The sequence below is a fragment of the Pochonia chlamydosporia genome, chromosome 2 (assembly GCF_001653235.2).
Source record: "Pochonia chlamydosporia 170 chromosome 2, whole genome shotgun sequence".
NCBI classification, from domain to species: Eukaryota; Fungi; Ascomycota; class Sordariomycetes; order Hypocreales; family Clavicipitaceae; genus Pochonia; species Pochonia chlamydosporia.
The window spans coordinates 6,547,172-6,568,209 of NC_035791.1; the positions used below are offsets into that span (position 1 = coordinate 6,547,172).

Consider the following 21,038-nt stretch of genomic DNA (forward strand, 5'->3'; position numbering starts at 1 on the left):
GGATCCCTACTACTGTACTTGGCTTATTTGGCTGCGAAGAAAACTTCGCACCGGTTCAAATGACGATGTGACGCATTCCCGTCCTCCTCTGCCTCATTTCAAAGCCGCGGCTCGCTCAAAAAGATATTGGCAACTATACCAGTAGTACTAAAGTGGCGAGAGTGCTGCTTGTTAACTTATTCCTGCGCTTCGGTTACCATCGCTACTCGTCGAACTTTATCACCTACAAGCAAACCTGCAAGGCTAACTGACCATCAAAACATATTGATCATGGGTTCAAAAATTAGAGCGCGGCACTACACGGCACGGAAACGGCGTGTCGAATGTCCTTTTCGCGTGGCGACGGTCTCGATGCCGTCGGGGAATGGCGCCAACCACAACCACGGTAGTTCTCCTAAGTGTAGAGAGCTTGTTCAACGGTCTCCTTTCCACCCTCAAGTAGCTGTCAAGATGTGCAGCAAGATGGATTTGTCATATATCATCGAACCTTGCCATTCATGGTTGAAAATGACACGCTACAGCAACTTTAAATGTGAGTAATCGGGAAAAATCCCATTGGTATATGGTGCAAGGCATATGATAACAGTACATGAGAACAGTTCACGGTATCAAGTACGCTACAGGCGATTTTGTATTCGTTCATAATAAAAGGACTATGAGTCAAAACATTGTGAAAACGAATGATTGTAACTGGCGAGACTACTGGGTTGCAAAAATTCTCGAGATTCGGGCATCAGACCCCTTTCACGTATATGTGCGTGTGTATTGGATGTATTCTTGGAACGATCTACTTCTCAGGTCTCAAGCAAAGCCGGATAATTATTTTGAAAACGAGCTAGTTGCTTCTAACCATAGTAAGCGGAGCTTCTGTTAAACAAAAGTGTGCATGTCGTTAACGAGCATTTTAGTGGACATCATTAACGTCGTCAGTGTGGTTAAAAAGGCTCAGGTCTGCCACGTGTGGGAGGAGCCTGATGGGGACAGAACTCAAGATGTGATGTTCTGGCGGCAAACGTACGATTACTTGACTTCAAAACTGTCTGCACCCGCTTCAGATCCTATTTGATACAGTGCCTCGTGGAACATAGACAGCTAAGAGGTGGTTAGCGCGTGAGTCCGCAGATGGAAGAGGAAGACGAGACACGTGCAGCAGTTTACCATGGAGGTAGTGAGATAAATAGCTCCTGCAGAGTTAGAAATAGACTGGATCCTGATGGAGGCGCTGCAAAATCTACCATCCAGACAAGTCATTCAAACACTGCATATTCTTGAGCGAGCAAAACAACTCGATCGGAGGATATGTAGCCTTGGGATTGAAGCTGTTGGAATGTCGGGTGATGACAAACCGTTCTCAGTGGTCCCGGAAGTGGGTTTTACGGCGCTTGGGTTGAAAACATCTTTGCAGGTGGGAGGATGCTTCTACATGGACGGTTCTAGATCTATTGTATTGCAATGAAAGACTAAGAAAGACAAGGGCTTGATGCATTCTTTCTTGGGTAAACGCGAGGCCAAACAGAGCAGGTTTAAATATGCAAATCTTCGGTGTGTGTAAAAGCTCTTGAAACCACATGTAAGGCTAATGGCTGCTACCCCTGCACCCATATCATGGTGGCAGCAACTTTCTTCCCAGCGCTCAGCCTCTCACAATTACACCGAGAAGCAATCTCCTGACTTTGCACTTACTCTCTCAAACCAACAGCGCATCATACAGGCACACTCGACGTCGAAAACCTGTTGCTTCACTAGCTACTTGGTTGTTGGTTGTCCGTTTTCATCATTCTGCTCAGCTTTCCCTGTAAAGGTGGAGCCCCACTAGTGTTAGTTATTGTCCACGGCGAAGCAGCCAATCCATTATCTCAGCAGTGGACCTAGTGTTTAGATTGTTGGTTGATCACTCACTCCTGGTGGCTGGTCGAGATCAGAAGGCTTTCTCTTCCTGGACACTGCTTTTTATCATAATTCTCAGGTCCAACCGAGGCTTTGCAAGGCCACTATGAAGGATGATGCCACGAACAAGCTACGATGATGTTAAAAAGGCGAACGTGCAATTCATTTTTCGTTGACATGTTGCAAAGACAACATGCAAACCAAAACCGAACTTCAAAACAAATTGTGTTCTTGGTTCACAGAGACAGACGATGTTTTCGACTCCAAAGACAAGCCCCTGAGATTGCCGAATCTTACACCCAGCTGAGAGTAAGCTCCATAACCGGCAATTTTTTCGCGAAGAGTTTAGAGCGCGTCAACATAGCACATCCCCAAGACTAATGCCAGCGCTTGTCGCATCTGCATCCATTTTTGGATTGTGATGGATCAAAATAGAAGAGTATTGAGCAGGTAGATCACCAAACACAATCACTGGGGTGGATGCGGTTGCGGTTCCCCGAGGCTCTGTGGATCGTATTGTTCCCCTAAGGTCAGGGTTGCCTGCTCCATCGGCTGGTCGACTTCAGAACCAAAGTTCGCCAAAGCCTTCAAGCCGACAAAATTGGTTGTTTGCCATAATTCCTGAATCCGCATATACACCCCACCAAGGATAATCTCGACACCCTACCAGGGTAAAACTCAATACCCTATCGTGTCCACACCCCCCTTGCAATGTCAGAATCAGGATGTGTGTAGGTGTGTCTATATCACCCTGCATCGTCGGCGCAGCGGGAAATGGCCGGAAGTAACAGTGGCATTGAGATGTCAGCACAACAACTAGTCTATGTCCATAAATGGGTCAGATCATCATACAGAATCAAAACGCCATATAAGCAATTTTGGAGGCAGGTCTCCATCTTCAGTGTGGGTGGGGTAGGTGGAGTACTGTAGTGGCCGGGTATCCTTTGTTGGTCCAGGGGTTCTCTGGCAAAGCCAGGGTGGCTGGCAGGGCTGACTCATGACGAACTTGAAAGAGTGCAGCAACTGGCCCAACCAGCCACTCAACCCGAAGCAAACCTTTTGGTTGTTTTTGGAGTGGTGATCACCCACCCCCAGCAGCTCAATTGTTCCAGGCTCTCTGGCCCACAATGTTGTGTATTTCATCTTCATCTTTCTGCTACAAGGAGTTAGCAAACATTCACCCACTCCCCCATAAAACACTGACAGGCAGTTGCCTATGGTATCCACATCACCCTGGTATCGCTGTTGGCAGAAAATGGATGAACGGCTGCAAGTAAGGCCAAGAGCTCTCACCTCTTCAAATGGTTATTGAGTCTCTTTGGCTTAGACACATGAGGGGAATTTGTCACCTCAACATGATCCTAGCGTCAATGGTGAAGTATTTACCTTTAGGTCTGACGAGCTACAGCCTTGATGCCGAGGTGGAGCCGTTTGGGCCGGGATCGCTTAACCCCAGAAGATGATCACGAGTCGATTGACGAGCCGAGAACAATGAAGTAGCTCGGGAAAAATCCCGCCGTAGCCGGAAAACAAACAAGGCGGGCACTTTGAGTAGCCACTGCGGCTTTGATCGATCGAATCCGTAACTGGCTCCGTTGGCAAAACGAAGTAAAAAGCTGCCCTATGGCAAAGGCCAAAGTGGAATACGCCGATTAAGTGGTCACCAGGGCATGGTCAAGGACGATACGGGTTTATGTTGGCGCCTGTAGCGGGCCACATTCTTCTGTAGGTCCTGAGCGTCCGGCTTGAGCGGCGTCCTCCACGCTCCCTGTAGGTTTATCGACTAGTTCTTATGTTGAATGATGGGATAGCGATGCCAACTGAGTAGTCTCTGCCGGTTTAGATTATTGTTTGCAATTTGAATGCAGCACCAGCTTGATGTTCATCCGGCACTATTGCACATTCGTTAGTAATTTTGGCCCAACGGGGTGGTGGTTACCGACATGGGGATGGAAGGCGATTCATCTTGGTCAATATTGTTCGCCTCACAAGTGTTAATAGGACTCACCAAGCTGGCCCATGCACACATCAAGATACTCTGAGTCTCAGCTCGTCACAGAGGTCAAGCTCTTCTGTAGGGAACAGGTAGCTCGGAAGGGTCGGCGCACACTGGCATGATCGCTATGGTCCTAAAATTTGCTTTCACACACAATCTGTCTCCCTGCTGTGTGGATGCCCAGGCTGTTTTTTGACCGCCTCTGTAGACGCAAACTGTCGCGCCGCTCAGCTGAAACTTATATTGCCAGGGCATTCTCCGTAGATTCATCAAAAAGAAGTTTGCAGGCAATTTGCAGGTCGAGATAGATGAAGATCATAGTCAATTATTCTCAATAGTACCAGCAAACTATAATACCGATGTCCCTATGTATCTATGGTCAAATGTCGTGCTGTCGACTGTAAATATAACACTCATACACAAGCACTGCAAAAGTCATGATGAAGTTACTGATGGAAACAATAAATGCTAACCCTCTATCCACATCTCCTCCTGACTGGGCTTGCAGAGGTTTCGCAACGCCGTAATAAGAGCCGACGGCGAAAACGAGGCAGACGGAGAAAAGTGTGCATGCAAGAGTACGGCACATGAGGGACAGTGTTCGGAAGAGGTGACGTCTACGTGATCCCTCTCTCATGGAGTAATGTAGCACGGATGAAAGAACTATACATGCCGCCCCGAAAGCAGCTGCATAGAGAAACATGGGATAGTATAAGCAGGTCTCTTGATCTGCCATCTTCCAACATCCGTAGGCGGACCCAAGTTTAATCTGGGGCATGACTTTGTTGATGACATCAGCTGCTTCGGTGGCTTTGGCTTTTACAGCGGTTACAATTTTGGAACCTACATCAGAGCCACCCTCCACGATATCAAGAGGATTCGGGATGCTGCGAGGACTCAAATGTCTCTCAAGCTAAACACCAATTAGTAAATACGATAAAAAGCTTATTGGAATCAATACCGAGAATATTCCCTCTCTTCTGGAAGCTCCGGTGCCGAGCATGAATCCCGTGCTTACAGCGACAGCAAATGCCACGAGGTCCGGCAAAAGATGCAAATGCTTGCTAGCACCGGTACCCAAGTTTTGCAAAGAATTCATTGCGACTGGACTTAGAAATGCAAAAGACGAAAAATACTGACACACTTATTTTAAATAGGGTAGGATTCTTAGGCATATTTTGGCTCATTTCGTTGGCGAAAAACGTCGAAGGGGATTTCTCAACGGGCGAATCAGCCAGAATGGTCTGTTTCTCTCGCATTATTCGTCTCTCTGTTCTGGCGGCCAGTTCACGCTCCTACAGCTGGGCATAAAGCTCTGGTGTTTAGATACGACAACTCTCGCTAATTGGACACCGAACACCATCAGCGAAGACCATCAACGCTCTCAAACATGGACTCCGACGACATAATTTACGGTGAGTTCCTCTTGACGGCGTCAAGTATAGTGAAGCTTGATGAGAGAAAAACCTCTGACTTATAGCAGACTCTGATGAAACACTTACCGTCTCGTCTCCAACTGACAGTACCGGAAGTTTGGCCGAGTTCGTCGATGATGCAGACTTAGAATCTAGTGAAGAGTATAGTCAAACCCCACAAACGAGAGAGGAAGAGTACTTGGAGATATTGGAATACATTATTGCAGCGTTGGGGGATCTACGTCTCATGTTGAAGGATGACTCTAGGGCACGAAAGTCTACCTTCCATGTCCAAAGCTCTGCAGATGAAAGGGAGGGACCCTCAGAAAAAGCATAGATATTGTTTAGAGTAAGTCTACATAGTACTTCAAACAAAGTCCTAAAATGCTGTGCAGTTGGCAAACCATTTATTTCGCTCGGCATTACCCTGATCTATCGTTTGCTGATACATTCTGGCCAATTCTCTTTCTACCGCTCTACAAATATAGACAACATGATTGTATTTGCCTATTTTCTCCCTGAGAAGAGCGGCTTCTACGCTGAGTGATTCTTTTTCCGACTGTAAAGCTTCTAGAGACAGACGGTAAAGCAAGTCGTCCAGTTCGAAAGTGTCCGAGTATACACTGGATGTCGGCCTAGGGTTCATCTTCGACAACGCAGACTACCGGGTAGTGTTATGTCAAATGAAAGCATTCTCCAAGCGGGGGTGTCTTTACACAAATATATCCAGAGGCCGCAGCCATCGCGGCTATAATTAGCATTCGTTACTAGTGCCTTGAGATCTTTGATGACGTCCAAATTCCACTCCCTGTGGCGCTTATATGTATATTGCGCACTTCCCGCTGTACATTTATTTGTAGAGGTCTCCAAAAAATAGAGAGGAAACGACAGAAAAATGACATACAAATGTGAGGGCAGCAAAGCGTACCGAAAAATGATTAACGAAGCCTACGAGATTCCTTTTGTTTGGTCCATTTGGTCATCTGTTGGCACCTGGCTTCTTTTGGCCGGATACCTGCTCTTCCCATCAGCATATGGCGCTCTCCAGCGCTCCCAAGCTCTACATGACGCAGGCCAAATTGGAAGATTTGTGCAGGGCGCAAGCTACAGTGTCCCCGTTGTAGTTATATCGTCGATGCTCTGTGCAATAGCCGCTGCCTTGCTATATTTTGTGTGGTCCCAGCGATCACAGAACCACATATGGGTTAACCGCCAAATCTTTATGTACGTCTTCGCCAAGGCTGATTGATTGAAGTGTGCGCTAATTTGAAGACCAATCGTCCTGCATTCGCTCATGGGTCTCTTTTCGACTCTAACAAATACCTACATAACAAGACGCGGCCAGTGGTCTACATTTGCGGCCGTTGCCACTGTTGTAATGGTGTTGTGTCTTCTTTTAGCGGGAACTATGGCTGTCTTGTGCGAAATATGGATTTATAAACTGAAATGGAGAGCTGATGCGTTACGTCCAAAAGGGGCTTATCCCTGCCGATTGTAGGACAATACGCCGAAACAAGCAACGTGATTGCATTGTTTTCAATAAATACATTGCATGGCCTCATCTTGAAAGCAACTTATCCATGAAGCCTGGCTCGGCCATGCAGTGTGACCATGTCAATTAGGCCCCAACGACGCGAGTACAGAGTTGTAATTGATCTTACTGGTGACGAGCAGTCCTGCTATTTTTGCCCAAATACCCTTACGCCAGGACCAAAATACAGGGTCTATGGATCTGTATGTGAAGGCTCTGTCTTTGAACAAGCTTTTCTAACTCGATAGCTCCTCTGCGACAAATGTACTTCTATCGTACACTTTCTAAGATCCCATGATTGGGAAAACTGCGCCCATTGCAGAGCCAGTGGGGAGGATTTTACTGCAGTGCAGGAGATGCTGAGAAGCACGGTTTGTTCATCAGCAAGCGAGTACCCAAATTAAGTACTAATGGATTGTTACGAAGCAACTTTGCGTTAAGCAATTCGACTGGAACACTTGTCCTATTTGTTATGAGGCTGACGATATATTGTATACATCCTGTGGTTGGTTTAGTAACCCTTGTGAATTTGCGTCTGTTGACAGCCTCCAGGCCATGCTTTCTGTAAAACTTGCTGGGACGTCTGCCAGCTACCCCAAATAGCGGGCGACCGCTCCACCTCACGGTGTCCCATGTGTCGGATGCCGATTGTGGCTCCCCCAATCTCAGCAATGTCTCGCTCCCTAGGCCGAGAGATTATAATTCTAGACGCGTAAGAAGCCGCCATGGATTTGGTAGCCGCGTGAACTGCCACAAACTACCATTGCTTTCCCACCACATTAATCTCGTTCCGAAGCAGCTCCCATTTTGTCCGCCCTTAGGGACCCCTGCGAACAGCCTGGTCGTAGGCCTCGACCGCGCGGAAGAAGGCAGAACTGCCTGTTGGAGACTCCAGAGAGGCAAAGGAAGTTGCCTGTCGTGGATGTATACCAACCCATGGATATGTCTAACATGTACCTAATATCTACTTTTCATATATGTAGTAATATATAGGTATTTGTGATCTTCTTTAAAAGAACTATAAATACAGCCTGGCTCTCCAAGCTGCAACTACCGCAATTAGATCCAGGTCACCATTGCATTAGCATCAACTCACTCGTACCATGTCTGCCCAGAAAACCGAAATGACTTCCGAGCACGCTCCGACATGTGGCAAAGTCATACCTCATGACGGAATCTCCTCCATTTCCATAGTACGTCACCTTTGCGGCCTGTACAGGGCCCAGGGAAGATTTGATGAGGCCGAAGAAGTTCTCGGTGGGAGAATGGATGATTTCATACCCGCGCTGCGACAGGATGGCGAGTCAGCCATAACTATAGTGCGCGACCTGGTGGATCTCTTTTGCGAACAGGGCAAATTCGACAAGGCAAAGGGGATCTACCAGCAGGCAGTCAGCGGCTTGGAGAAGACGTTTGGGCGCCAGCATTTCACTACCCTATCCATGGTTTTCGAGTTTGGGTCGTTTCTGCGAAAAAACAGCCAACTGCGGGAGGCTGAAGAGGTCTATGTACAGTCCCTGGCGGGTATCACGGCCGGCACCAAGAATCCAACACTCTCTGTGCTATGCATCCTCAATGAGCTTGGGGTTGTCTACGCTAAACAGCGTAAGCTCAAACAGGCCGTTGAAGTATATAGACACGCCATTCAGGGTTACGTCAAGGTCGTTGGAAGTGACCATTTGTCGACTACGACCGCAGTGCTTAACCTTGGGGCTGTTTACAAGGACCAAGGAAAGCTAAAGGATGCAGCTAGGATGCTGAACTGGGGGCTTTCGGGCCTCGAGAAAACGCATGGCATTGCTAATAAAAGGACTATAGAGACAGCAAAACAGCTCACCGCGATTTACATGAGAGAACGCAACTTAGGAGAGGCTCAAAGGGTATGCGCGAAAGCTTTAAACGGCTCTGAGACGACTCTTGGTAAATGTCATGAAGGAACCCTTGCTGTGGTCCTGGACATGGGAATTATACATAGAGACCAGGGCCAATTCAAAGAGTCTGAACAGATGCTTCAAAGAGCATTTGACGGATACCAACAGACTAACCATAATCTGCTTCCCCTGGTTCTGAACGCACTGGGCACTGTCCACGTCCTTCAAGGCGATTATGACAAAGCCGATGAAGAGTACGATTGGGCAAGCGAGCGCCTAAACAAGAAGGAGGAGCGGGATGAGCTTCTATATCTTATCGTGACGTACAATATGGGAAATGCACTTCAAGCTCGCGGAAGGCTAGAAGAAGCGGAGAAACACTGCGAAAAAGCACTTGAGGGTTTCCAAACCTTGGCTGGCCACAAGCACTTGACAACAATGGCAGTAGTGCTTAAACTTGGGGCAATTTATCAAGAGCAAGGCAAATTTAAAGAGGTTGAAGACTTGTACCGAACAGCGCTGAGGAGTCAAGGGGGGAAATCCAAAAAGCTTTCGAAGGGTGATGACAATGACGCTGCCCTTTACTTTCAACGGATGTCTATAGTGTATTAATATGTTTCTCGTTAGATGTGTGAGCAAACTTTTATGGTGCTCATAACTTATTAGAGGATGCATCAATAAATGTCTTCTCCATATAATATGTGCTGCATGCGTTGTCTGCTATTGATCTACCAAAATACCCTAAATTGGTAACTTCAAAAATTCCGTGTTTTCGAAATTGCCCCTTATACCGCTTCCAAGTTTACTTAAGCCTATTAATATAGAGTGACGGGTTGGTTACGTGGCAAAACACAACATCTCTAGCGCCAGGTCTAAAGCCTGGATGCAGTGGTACGCTGTCTGACGATGTCTCCACTAAGGTCGGAGTAGGAGCCTCTGGAAGCTTCTTGTGGCTCCAATCTGAATATTCGGGCAGATTATTTGTAACAGAGGTCCCTTTATTCTGCATATTTGTCATTTTCGACGTGTTGGCTGGATTGCTATGGTATGTATTCGGTCGTTCCCTCTCTGTATGGGCTACTAAATACTTGCATATGAAGACAATGAAGAGACGGATGGATGAAAAATGTAGCGCCGCAATGGTTTGCCAAAGAGGGCGTCTCGATTAATATCTTAACTGAAATGTCTAGCTTGTAAATTACCAACTTAAGTTTGAGACGGTCTTTATCAATTAAGAACAGCCAGAATATACCCCAACTTGTATAGTGCAGAAACTGGACGACCAGAACTCGTGACCTTCAATGAACAAAGGCTAGGCACAGATTGTACATGTGCTTTAGGTCTAAAGTTGACCTTTGGCGACTTCCTTCACCGGCGCAATAGAGGATGAATGAATGAATAACACGTAGCTCAACTCATAGTACAAGATATATTGGTGCGGCCGGTGCAAGCTATTGTGTGCTCGGCTTGGAGTGGTTGATATACGTAAAGCAAGCCCTGGAATATTTGTTCTCCTCCACCATTGCCTATACAAAAGTAGTGAGTAAATAAGTCAACTGGAAGCTTCGTGAAAACTACTCACAACGTTCCCAGACTCCAAATATGAGGTCAGTGCAATTTGGACTTATTCGATGTGGACCAAACGAGGTATCTAGCCAACGCACTGCGAAATAGTGAAAATTAGAGGACGATACCCTGAGGGAAACTGCAATACTGTCATTACTACTTTGCAGTATGGGTGAATCTTCAGCCAATTTTTTACAAGCCCAGCGTGAGTATGTCAATACTTCCATTTTTTCTTTTGCTATTCTATCCGGCCTGGCATAGCATATTGGAGATGTCGATGCTGAGAGTGTTACAGCTGCTGTGGTGCTGAAGCTCAAGTTCCTTGGGATCGTGATGGTCTTCGTAATTGTTGAGGTCGCTGCAATCGGAAGACTTGTTACAGTCTTTGTTTCTGCCTCACAAGGCTTAGTTGCATACGACGATGGCACACTGCCGTATTCGCTGCGTTGACCACAGGCTGTGTTGCGCAATAGTAGCTTCGGGACACAGCTGTCCGTCGTAACCCATGTAGCAGGCGGTTTGACCATCGCATTATATGGAACTGTATACTCTAGCCCTGATGTAATATACCAATCCATTGTTTTGGTAGGATTTAGTTTCTGAATATCAGTGGTGTTTATACCAAGAGCGATGGCGGCTTTCCACATTGTGTCACAATTCTTGACCATCCATACTCCAAACTGAGGGCTGAGGGTGCATCCCGCAACTAGCGGAGTCAGAAGCAGTACTAACGCACGTAGTATCGTATCAGTATTGTATTGGCCCTAGCTGAAAGCTGGATGCCCCCTCAAAAGCAACAGGTCCAGGCCACACTATATACATATCATGGAGCAAGTTGTGGCCACACACAGCCGAATAGAGCACCTAGCGCTACTGACGAATCAAACAAAGTTATTTTTCTAAAGGAAAGAGTTGTATGTACAGTATACGTAATGGTGTGAAGAATGATAGAGTACGAGAAACCGTAGCGAAGCAATAGAACAAACTGTAAAGAGCAGGAACTGGATGACAAGGACTCATAGGCCTGATCGAGACAATGTATATGTGCCACAGGCGTATATTGCCCTTTCGGACTTTCCACCGGTACATATGTATTGCTCTCTAAAGTACAAAACCTTACAGCATGACTCATCACACTTGGCAGTTAAGCAATAATGCCAAGATAATTTACGTCTATCTCAGCACGAGATAACTACTTGGTGCGATGCCTTCCTCTCCTGAAGTTTTCTTCACTGGCCACCACGCCCCGCAAATATTAGATACATCCAAAATCTCTCCTCTAGTAAATGAGATCTCTTTTGGGTCCTTGGGGTTGCCATCGTAAGAGTATAAGGCTGTCGCCGTGTACGGCCATTCTTGATGGGTTTTCGGAGAGCTTGGCAACGGTTCTGCCCTCTTCTCAGTTCTTATTGAAGAAGATATGTCAGAGAGAGAGTCTACAAGCTGTCGCGGTTTGGAAGACTGCTCCGAACCAAAGTATAGTAGCCATATAATCTATCAAATATTAGTGGAAAGTCAGCGAGGGAGCAGGGAGATGATACGAGCCATGACCATAGAAAGCACTATGAATCCTACAGTGGCAGCGACTCTAGCACCACTAGGTGAATATGCTAACGAATTCACGGAAGATGTGACCAGCACTATTCCTGCCCCGAGATACCCAGCAATCGCGACTTGATATCTCGCAAGCCCATCACTTCCTGTCAAATAAAAAATTCCGGCGATCAGGAAAAAACTGTAAACGATCGACCACCATGCGAATGAGGGAAACAGATTCACCGTGTCAGCCTGTATTTGACAAAGTATGCAGGATACCGCAGTGACGACCCAGCAAAGCTTTCTCATGTTAGTACCGCTCAAAACAAACAATATTACCGCTGTTACTTACAATTGAGACAGATAGCGTAGCCAGGTCAAATGGCTTAGCGAGGATGTTGCTTAGACGGAACATAATGTATTTGTACCCTCTTTGTCTCGCTGCAAAAGACTGCAGCTGGCTGACAAGGTTGACTGAGTCCGAACCGTATACGTGGAATGAGATGACGGCGACGTTGATGACACGACATACTTGAAAGTTGTATGCAGTAACACCAATTTTCACAACAGATATGGGCTGAACCATTTGATCTTCATTTCCGAGGTAGAAAATGGATGAACCCGTCCACGCGGTCGGATGTGACTTACGTCTGGAAGGCGGCTTGAACAGAGCCATTTTCGGACTATGAGGATATTCACCAGAGATTCGAGGAATTACGTGTCTGATAGTGTCGTTTAAGGACGGTTCTATCGGGCGATCCAGCATTGCAAGTAGGATATGGGCAGTATTGATCTCCACGAGCGGTCTGGCTTCTCAGTGCCACAGTCCTCATTAGTTTGGCAGGAGAGAAGTGATGAATTCCTGGTCGGAGTTTATTATCAAGTGCATATAAGTTAAGCAACTCCTTCAAAGCTTCTGACCGCAAGGAGTCTGCCTCGACCATCCACCCCTGTCCCGTCTGTATTTCAAATGTTATGGATTGAGGAAAGTAATTCGGCGTCGCGAGGATATAATGTGGAGTATATGTATATGGTGACGTTATCTTTCTGTCCCTTCCAGAGGCAGCCAAAGTCTTCAGGCCAGAACTACCGGAGGTGAATATCGTGTGCAGTGGGCCGCCAAAGCACCAAATTTGCAGCTGATCGTAGCTCTTTCGCCCAGTCATCCTCAGATTGTTTGCGATTTACCCCATGTTTCCTCTTTCGACCTTCAGTATTCGAACTCACGGATGCAAGCGGATGACGATCACGAAACTCCGATCGTTCGAAATCCACCAGCATTATGCTGCCAAGTTTTGGATCGAATAACATGTTACGAGGTTCGGCATCACAGTGGAGAACTCCTAATCTATGAAGTTCCTTCAATGCCGTTGTGACTCCATTAACGAGACTTAACTTGTTAGCTGGGTTAATACATCGAGTGAGAGATTGTCCAGCCCAACTAAGAAATAGGAAGCTGGTGTAGACTCCACCGTCATAATGGTATGGGCGTATTAATTCGACGATACCAAGACATACTGGCACGTACTTGCCCTGAATGGGGTGAAGTCTGCAATAAACTTGGCTTTCGTGAGCTAGAAACTTATGATCGAAACTTTCCATGCCTTTTGCCACAAATGTGTAGCCGTAGGACGACAGTCGCACCTTAAATAGGGCCCCCCGCGATCCTGATAGGTAGAGCGAAATACAATCTGCATCAGGGCCACGGTCTCTTGCCAGCTGGGCGCGTATGAGCCGAAGGAACTTAGCCTGAGGAATATGAACCCTGCCGTGATAATGCACATTGGGACAATCCTCATCTAAGGGCCCTCCATGTGCTAATCCAAGAAGACATCGGTGAGTGCAATATAGACGGTCTTCGATATGAGGCTGGGTTTCACCTCGCTGCCGCTGCTGCTGCTGCCGGCTTTGGCGCTGTGTTCGCTGGCCACTTTCCCCCCCACCGCTGCTGTCTGTTTTGGCTGACTGCACTTGTTTCTTGCCCATACCGGATAGGTTTGGCGTGGGGGAAGGAGGATCATAATCATCCTGATCTTCTGAGCGCGCTGGCCGTGTCACCGGCGGCTGACAGCTGGAGCGGGTTCGAATGGGTGACCGAGTAAATCCTTTCCAACGTTGAGGCTTGTAAGGCGATGCACGAGGTTCCTTGTCTTTTCGTTCTGACGGTGGAATCTTGCTTAATATATCTTCGTATTCGACGTCCCACCGACCAAGCTTCTCAGCATCGTCGTGCCATGATTCTGCAGGTGGGGTGGCCAGCAGAGCTTGAACAAGGAAAGCGAATACCTGGGCGGCAGCTGTGCGATGGAGCCTGTTCTCATCGTCATCCATAACATCCAGTTTTGGCACGCACACGGCGCAGTACACCGTGCTTGGATCATCCGGGATATTTAGAAAACCGAAAGCCTGCCCGGTGCAGAAATAGCCATATCGTATGCCTTTGCCTATCATGTAGGAGAAGAGTTGCGTGACGACCGCAGCGGTGAGCGCTCTAGCATTAAAGGTGAAGCCCTGGCCATCCTTGTTGATCACATCACGTTCCGGCCGGATCTCTGAATCAAGCCCAGTGACAATCTCGTCAACGCTCAGCTTGTGTGGTGCCTTGTATTCAATAGCGATCGTGGGCACATTTTTGCCTTCCGATGTCCTGTATATGCAAAACTGGTCCGCCCTGTTGCCCTTCCCCTTCGCCTTTCGTCGTGGCTTTTGGCCTCGTGTCCTCGTCGTCGACGCTGACGCGAGGGCACGAGAGTCGCTTCCACTGATTGACATGCGTTCCATAGATTGAAGAGTCGAGTCACTATGCTCCCCGAGGTTCGTGTGACTCTCAAAGGTCACGGTTCCCTTAAGGCCAAGGCCGTTTCGCAAGATGGGATCCTTGTAGGTCTCGTCAACCATCTTCTGAACAGCATTTTCGACCACATCACGCTCGAAGTTCCGCAGACCAATTTCACTGCTTATTGGTTGGAGTATAGACTTGACGTATGATAATTGATGTTGAGATGGAAACACCGTTTGAGAAGCGAATTCGGGGCTGATAGAGAGTTTTTCCCAGATCTTTTGTTGCTTGGCTGGGAAATTCTCCCATGGGATGATACGACGAGGGAAGATCCTGCCAGTTGGGTTGGTTGTGTCGCCTTGTGTTGTCAGCGATCGGTCTGTTACGACGTCGACAGCAAGATCAAGCGAGTGGCAGGCCTCAAGATACTGCTGGAGAGTCAGCGGTAGTGACGCCTTTGCCAATCTCTCAGCTTCTTCGCGACGGCGTTGTTCTTCTTCGCGACGGCGTTGTTCTTCTTCGCGACGGCGTTGTTCTTCTTCGCGACGGCGTTGTTCTTCTTCGCGACGACGTTGTTCTTCTTCACGTCGGAATTGTTCTTCTTCGAATCTGCGTTGTTCTTGTTTCCGTTCTTCTTCGCGTCGGCGTCGTTCTTCTTCACGTAGACGCTGTTCCTCCCGAAGCAAACGGCGCAACTCTTCGATTTCGTCCATTAGGTTGAGTCAGGATTCGCTTCCGTTGAAGCTGGCGGGTTTGTCAACAAAGCAGCGCGTCTCACAGTTACGTACCAACCACCTTGTTATTGGTTTAGGTACAGCCACACTCCACTAATCGCGGAGCACCCCCAACGTTTCCTACAAAAGCCAGGTTGATAGTGGCTGTGGTGTGCTAGTAAACGTACTGTAAGACGTTCATTTTCCAACAAGGAACCGGCCGTTTAGACACGCGATGGTGTAGCATTGTTGTTCTCCTTGTCAGTTGGGAAGATGTTTCTGTGCAGATGAATAATCCATTTTAGGCTGCAAACTATGAGATTGAACGAAAGAGAAAACTTCTAAACGATTAGCTGTAGTTAGTTCATCATCGTTTTTAAAAAAGCTAATGTAATGTAACTAATGTAATGTGTATTTTTCGTCCGGCGGCCATGGCCGCTCAGGTCCCCTAGAACGGGGCACAGGACGTGCTAGGCTAGTGACTAACCTACAAACCATGGGGCCCATCCTAAGACGCGGCTCCATTGCAGCGTAAACAAAACACCATCTAGCATAGCATCAGCTCAGAGGCGCTCACAGTCTAACTCTGATACCCGTCAGCGGGATGTGCAGGTGATGTTTCTGGTAGCCTTTACGAGCAAGAGATACTCTGTGATGACTTGACTGACATCTACATGTTCATGGCACGAACATTCTGCATAGCTGGAAAATGATTAGCAACAATTCGATATGCACGTCTTGCTATCCAGTTAGGTGTTGCTATATACGGGGATAAAAACCCCGAGGTCAAAAAAAAACGACTTTTGGAGATGTATCCAGAGCCTGACTCGTGCTGTCTATGACGAGAACCCCACAACCCGCAGCTCTTGAAATTATGTTCTAGGTATTCACTGGTTGGAAGTTCTTCAGTCCGTAAGCTTTCTAGCATATCGTATTTAGAGAGTACCAGTGTAAATAAGATGGCAATCTTGACATGAGTGTAGCCTTATCCTTCTCTTGTAGCTTCTCAATCTGTATAAATTGGTGGCAACTCCTTGTCATCTTTCTGCCTCGATCCATACGACAGAACCTCGTTCTGAAGGTTTTACCGTCGCACGGTTCAACTCAGATAGCTCTACAGTTGTCTGAGTCCAAATTCCACTCCGCTGGGGTCCTCTCTCCTTTGGTACGGCAGCTTTTTTCGCACCCCCACTCGCATTCCAGCGCATGTTGTGTGGTGGCCAAAAACGCTCCACGGGAGGAGGGGATGGATCCACTGGCAGTATACTCTCCGAATTAGTTCTCGCGGTCCTTGTTTGACTTGCCTTTCTAGTAGATTCGTTTGACGCGGAGGTTATCTTTGACTCTGACTTTGCCCTACCGAGACAGAGCATGAAGAGCGGCCGTATAGAGGGGAGGCTTCCTGCAACAATGCCTACGCAAGGTTCTATTATAGACCACATGGCTACGTCGCTGGTTTTCGTTGGTCAGACTGAAACAAGAATATATTTGAAGTAGATACACGTACACTGTCTGGTATAAAAAGTCCGGTGATATGTCCTCATCTCGAATGTAAGGCACTCGAATTATCATCGCGGCGCCGGCCCTAATTAGTCAGTCAAGTGCCATGTAAGCGATAGAACCGAAACGTACAAGATGCCGAAACTACCAAGAACTATGATTGCTATTCTCGTCTTATCCAGTCCCATTCCATTGCCAACTTTAACACCTGCTCTGTTTCGTGTCAGCTTCCAAATATAAAGGGTGGTGATAAACCAGTCGCTAAGGGCTGCAATTGCGCTGTGACAATAAGCCGCTATAGGGAGGCGATGTGGATCGTGACATGACCCTGACATTCCAGATCCATCGAATTGTTTCCAGAAATATGACGGTGGGTTGCATTGTAGTAACGTGATCAAGAAATATATAACTGTAAAAGCATATACAATGCCGAGACAAATACATAGTGTTCTCTTTTCCCAGCTGGACAGCTGCAGGCGGAATAAAAGTAGAGCAACTGACGTTCGTATCAACGCGCAAAGGGGGCCATAGATGAGCTCACATATAAGCCAAGAGCGAAAGGAAATACGCAATTCATCCAAAGTTATGGTTGACATGTGCTTGCCAATCCCGCCTGCGAGAATTCCATCCAGTGCAAAGTAGCTAAGTGCGATATAGAGCAACTTTCAATGTTAGTTCACAAACCGAAAGACTACAGTGCAAGATTTGCTTACCACCGCCGCACCCATGAACGCATCTTCGCGCCAGTGCAGATCTCTGTAACGCAGCCTGTCTCTGTGCATGGTGTAGCACCTGGACATGACTCTGAGTATCGCAATGATACCGACCAGTCCAATGCAGATCGATTGAGCTATGAGCAACTTCCGCCCCTGGTCGGTGATAGAACCCATTTCAGAGATATATGCCTCCCACTAGCGCTTCACACCAACCATATACCTATTATTGGCACGGTTTGCTGATAATCTACAAGTCAGTTTTAATAGAAATTGTCAAGTATGGAAATCTACTTGAATAAGTTGCGCCTTTAAACTTCGTTTCAATTTGTGCTTCAGTTGTTCATGGCCCAGACCCGCTTACACTATCGACAGGCATTAGAGGGCGTAAAGTGGCTGCTGGCAAGTGACGTGATTGCCGACAAAGCGCTTCGGAACAGCACACAGGACTTCACCACAGTCGTTTGTATCTGGTATGTATGTATGTATACGTTTACTTAGCTGAGCAAGAATCTACCACTTTGTTATTTTTGCCTACAGAAGGAACTACACTAAATAGAACGCGAACTACAGTATTTGTCGCGAGGTACATAAAACCACAGAACGATGATAGCAGGGGTAGCCTTGCACTGCGCTATGATGGACGTATCTCCACGATTAAGCCTGCCTGTCTGTAGACATGCGTAGTTCTAAACTGGAAGCGTACCCCCGCTATAACCGTTCCTTTTAGTAGCAACTTATTGCCGTGGCGTCATATCCTGAAAACAGGCCACATAGAAAACTTCTCATCGAGCGGCCAATCATGGAGAGAAAGGTGAGCCATTCTGGACTGGTAGTTTGATTCTCCGTAATAACTTGATGCTGCAGACATACGCAAACATAGCTTGCATCACTCATCAGAGCTCGATTTGGGGGTCAAATTGTCAATGAGTTCTGTTGAATCCAGATAATTAAGCTGGGTTTATCTATTACCACCACACTTGCCGTTCATACAAAGTCCAAGTCCAATGCCTCCTGTAATCGCAATAATGATGATAATGAGAATGAGAAGACACCAGTACTTATTCCTGGGTGCACGTGAGGCGCTATGGACCCCGTCATCCAGCGCCTCGAGGCTCTTTTCATTATCCTGGACAACCTTCTCGGTGATATTCTCTATTTGTTCCGTCGTCTGTTCTTGCTGCGATACTAGATCCAAGGTCTCTTGATAAAGAGGCAGTAGCCCTTCAATCGTTTGATCTATGTCCGATAATTCGTTGTGACGTCCGCGGACATTCTTTAGTAGTTTACTGGCAGGGTCGCAATTGGGATCCCAAAGAACTTGCTGAACCTGCTCAGTCGCTACGCCGGGATTGGCAGATTGGATGCGTTGGGCAAGATCGTCATTGCACTTCTTCCGTTCTACACGTATATACCTCTCTTTTTCGCTCCTTAGAAGCGTCCTGAGGAGTCGCAACTGGCCCTGTTTCATCTTGATATTGTTAGAGCTTCCTTTGAGATCTTTCTCCAAAGCTCTGATGCCATTCTCGATGGAAATTTGGCGTATTTGCCTCTGAGAAGTATTCACATCAAAACTCAGACTTTCGATGCTGCCTTTGAGTTCGGCGACTCGGCGTAGAAAGTCATGCCATGACAGTGTTGGTAATTTTTCGTCGGTAGCCATTATTCAAGATTTTCAGCACGTTATACGGCAATTAAGGGGCAAGAGTCAGGGGCTCGATGGTAACTGTCATATGACTTGCTTGTGTACCCAAGGAATTTGGCACAAATAAAACACCTTCGTTTGCAAGGGTACCGGTACCGGTACCGGTAGTGTTTTCTTTCTTAGGGAACTGCTTTATGGTCCCTTTACTGCATAGTATTCCTACGCCAGATACGGCCCTAGTCATGCGGTGTACGGAGTGTCATCAATCTGATTGAAGAATACCGCTTGCCGGCGAAGTACAAGGTAACAGATATTTTTACCAGCATGGGAACCTAACTCAAATTATGATAGTAGATGTGGTTCTGTGTCAAGGGTTTTTGCGATGGAATGGCCTCGTAAGCTCAATGCGAACGGGCAGTCTCTTCCGGTTACCCGCACATTTATAAGCAGAAACTTGCCGTGGTCTGTCCACACACCCACATATTTGTATCGTTGTGGCTACTTTTGGCTACACCGGTCATAGAAGCTCAATTCCAATGTACAAACTCTGCAAGCAGAGTGAAGTAGAACAGTAGTTACAACAAGGAGCTTACTAAACAAATGACTCAGTGCTAAAGGTGAAGGCTCAGAGATGTGGTATAGCAACAAGGCCTGGCACGGTGACTTGTCGGATTCCTATAGAAGCATGTGAGAAAAATATAACTAGCGATTATGATTAATCAAGCTCTAGTTTTAAGGGCGTTTTTTTTTTTTTTTTTTGGTTTTTTTTTGGGAATTGCTACCCGGGCCTGACGTTTTGGCTACACGGGCCTAATTCTTACACAGGCCTGATTTTTATCACTTCTAATTTGCCCATATTTTCTTAACCCACAGGTACTTCCTGGCAAAGGCGGTATAAGGAGCTTCCCTAATAGTCCCCAAAATCACCTTTCCGATCGCTGGCATAATTGGTATGCCACTAAGAACCTGGGTGGTATTAAGAGTAGGTAGTTACCCATAACAATCTTCTAGTAGTAGTTAGTACCTGCCGTAACAGCAGTAAAAATGGCAGGATAACTATAAGACTAACTAGCTAAAAGTTCTGTTTTATTGCTTCACAACAATACAATCTGTGTTTTCCTTGTCACTATTAGCTAGTTCCTACTAGCTCCTTATCCTACGAATATTTGCTTGCGTCTTGCGACCACTATAGCGCATACCTGTTATCTTTCTAGATCTAAGAACTTTAGAAGGTCTACTTCTCTGTTTCTAGGTTAAGGTGTAAATTTGGCTACCCGTTTGTACGACGGTTTCTTGGGCTGCTCTTTGCACTCTCTTAGCAAGAGTTAACTTATTAAGACTCCCCAGGGGCTAACCTCGCTTCCGCCCGCTTAATTGACCAACATATTAGCTACTTGGTGTTATAGCTAAGCTTACTAGAATAGCCTGCGCAGTATTCTTTAGCCTTCCACGTAGTATAGTGGCAACCTTTGGATCAAGGATTCGTCTGTATGGATCTTTAGATACTGATTCCCGTAGGCGCCAGCGCGGATAAACCTCCCATTTAGTAAAAGGAGATACAGAATCTATCTTTGCATAGACTTTGTGATAGCATGGGATCCTAAGCTCGACAGAAACAGTATAGTCGTTATCGTAAGGGCTAATAGAATTGGGAAAGGGGTTTTTGCCCGTCGGCAGAAACTTGCGTGCAATACAGTATTGCTTGTTAATTAATCTAAGTCTCTTGGATAACATAGTTGTTTGTAGTTCACTAAGATAGTTTCCAATAGAGCCTAGATATTAACGAGCAGTTAGGACATCATCCTGTCCACATGCATCCTTAAAGGCACGTTCTTAGTCATATATTATATCCTATATTGCCTTAATAAGTTAGTAGAGGTAGCTCA

At 46.7% G+C, this 21,038-nt stretch overlaps 4 protein-coding genes across 4 annotated transcripts; 2 read left to right on the plus strand and 2 right to left on the minus strand.

The window, feature by feature from the left end:
• Window positions 1-4,671: 4,671 nt before the first annotated feature.
• Window positions 4,672-5,635, plus strand: VFPPC_18351 (hypothetical protein; the record flags this gene model as incomplete). Its single annotated transcript, XM_022429975.1, has 5 exons — window positions 4,672-4,795; window positions 4,849-4,969; window positions 5,041-5,188; window positions 5,250-5,298; window positions 5,367-5,635. 5 exons carry the CDS (start codon window positions 4,672-4,674, stop codon window positions 5,633-5,635), a joined length of 711 nt encoding a protein of 236 aa, XP_022285822.1.
• Window positions 5,636-7,932: 2,297 nt separating this feature from the next.
• VFPPC_18350 (TPR repeat protein) lies at window positions 7,933-9,312 on the plus strand (the record flags this gene model as incomplete). The annotated part of the gene is made up of 1 exon (XM_022429974.1): window positions 7,933-9,312. One exon carries the CDS (start codon window positions 7,933-7,935, stop codon window positions 9,310-9,312), a length of 1,380 nt encoding a protein of 459 aa, XP_022285823.1.
• A 2,127-nt stretch (window positions 9,313-11,439) lies between these two features.
• VFPPC_11738 (Osmosensor, Mos1) lies at window positions 11,440-12,478 on the minus strand (the record flags this gene model as incomplete). Its single annotated transcript, XM_022428778.1, has 3 exons — window positions 11,440-11,760; window positions 11,812-12,102; window positions 12,155-12,478. 3 exons carry the CDS (start codon window positions 12,476-12,478, stop codon window positions 11,440-11,442), a joined length of 936 nt encoding a protein of 311 aa, XP_022283895.1.
• Window positions 12,479-12,888: 410 nt separating this feature from the next.
• On the minus strand, window positions 12,889-15,294 carry VFPPC_11737 (serine threonine protein kinase; the record flags this gene model as incomplete). Its single annotated transcript, XM_022428777.1, has 1 exon — window positions 12,889-15,294. One exon carries the CDS (start codon window positions 15,292-15,294, stop codon window positions 12,889-12,891), a length of 2,406 nt encoding a protein of 801 aa, XP_022283896.1.
• Between the last annotated feature and the right edge of the window lie 5,744 nt (window positions 15,295-21,038).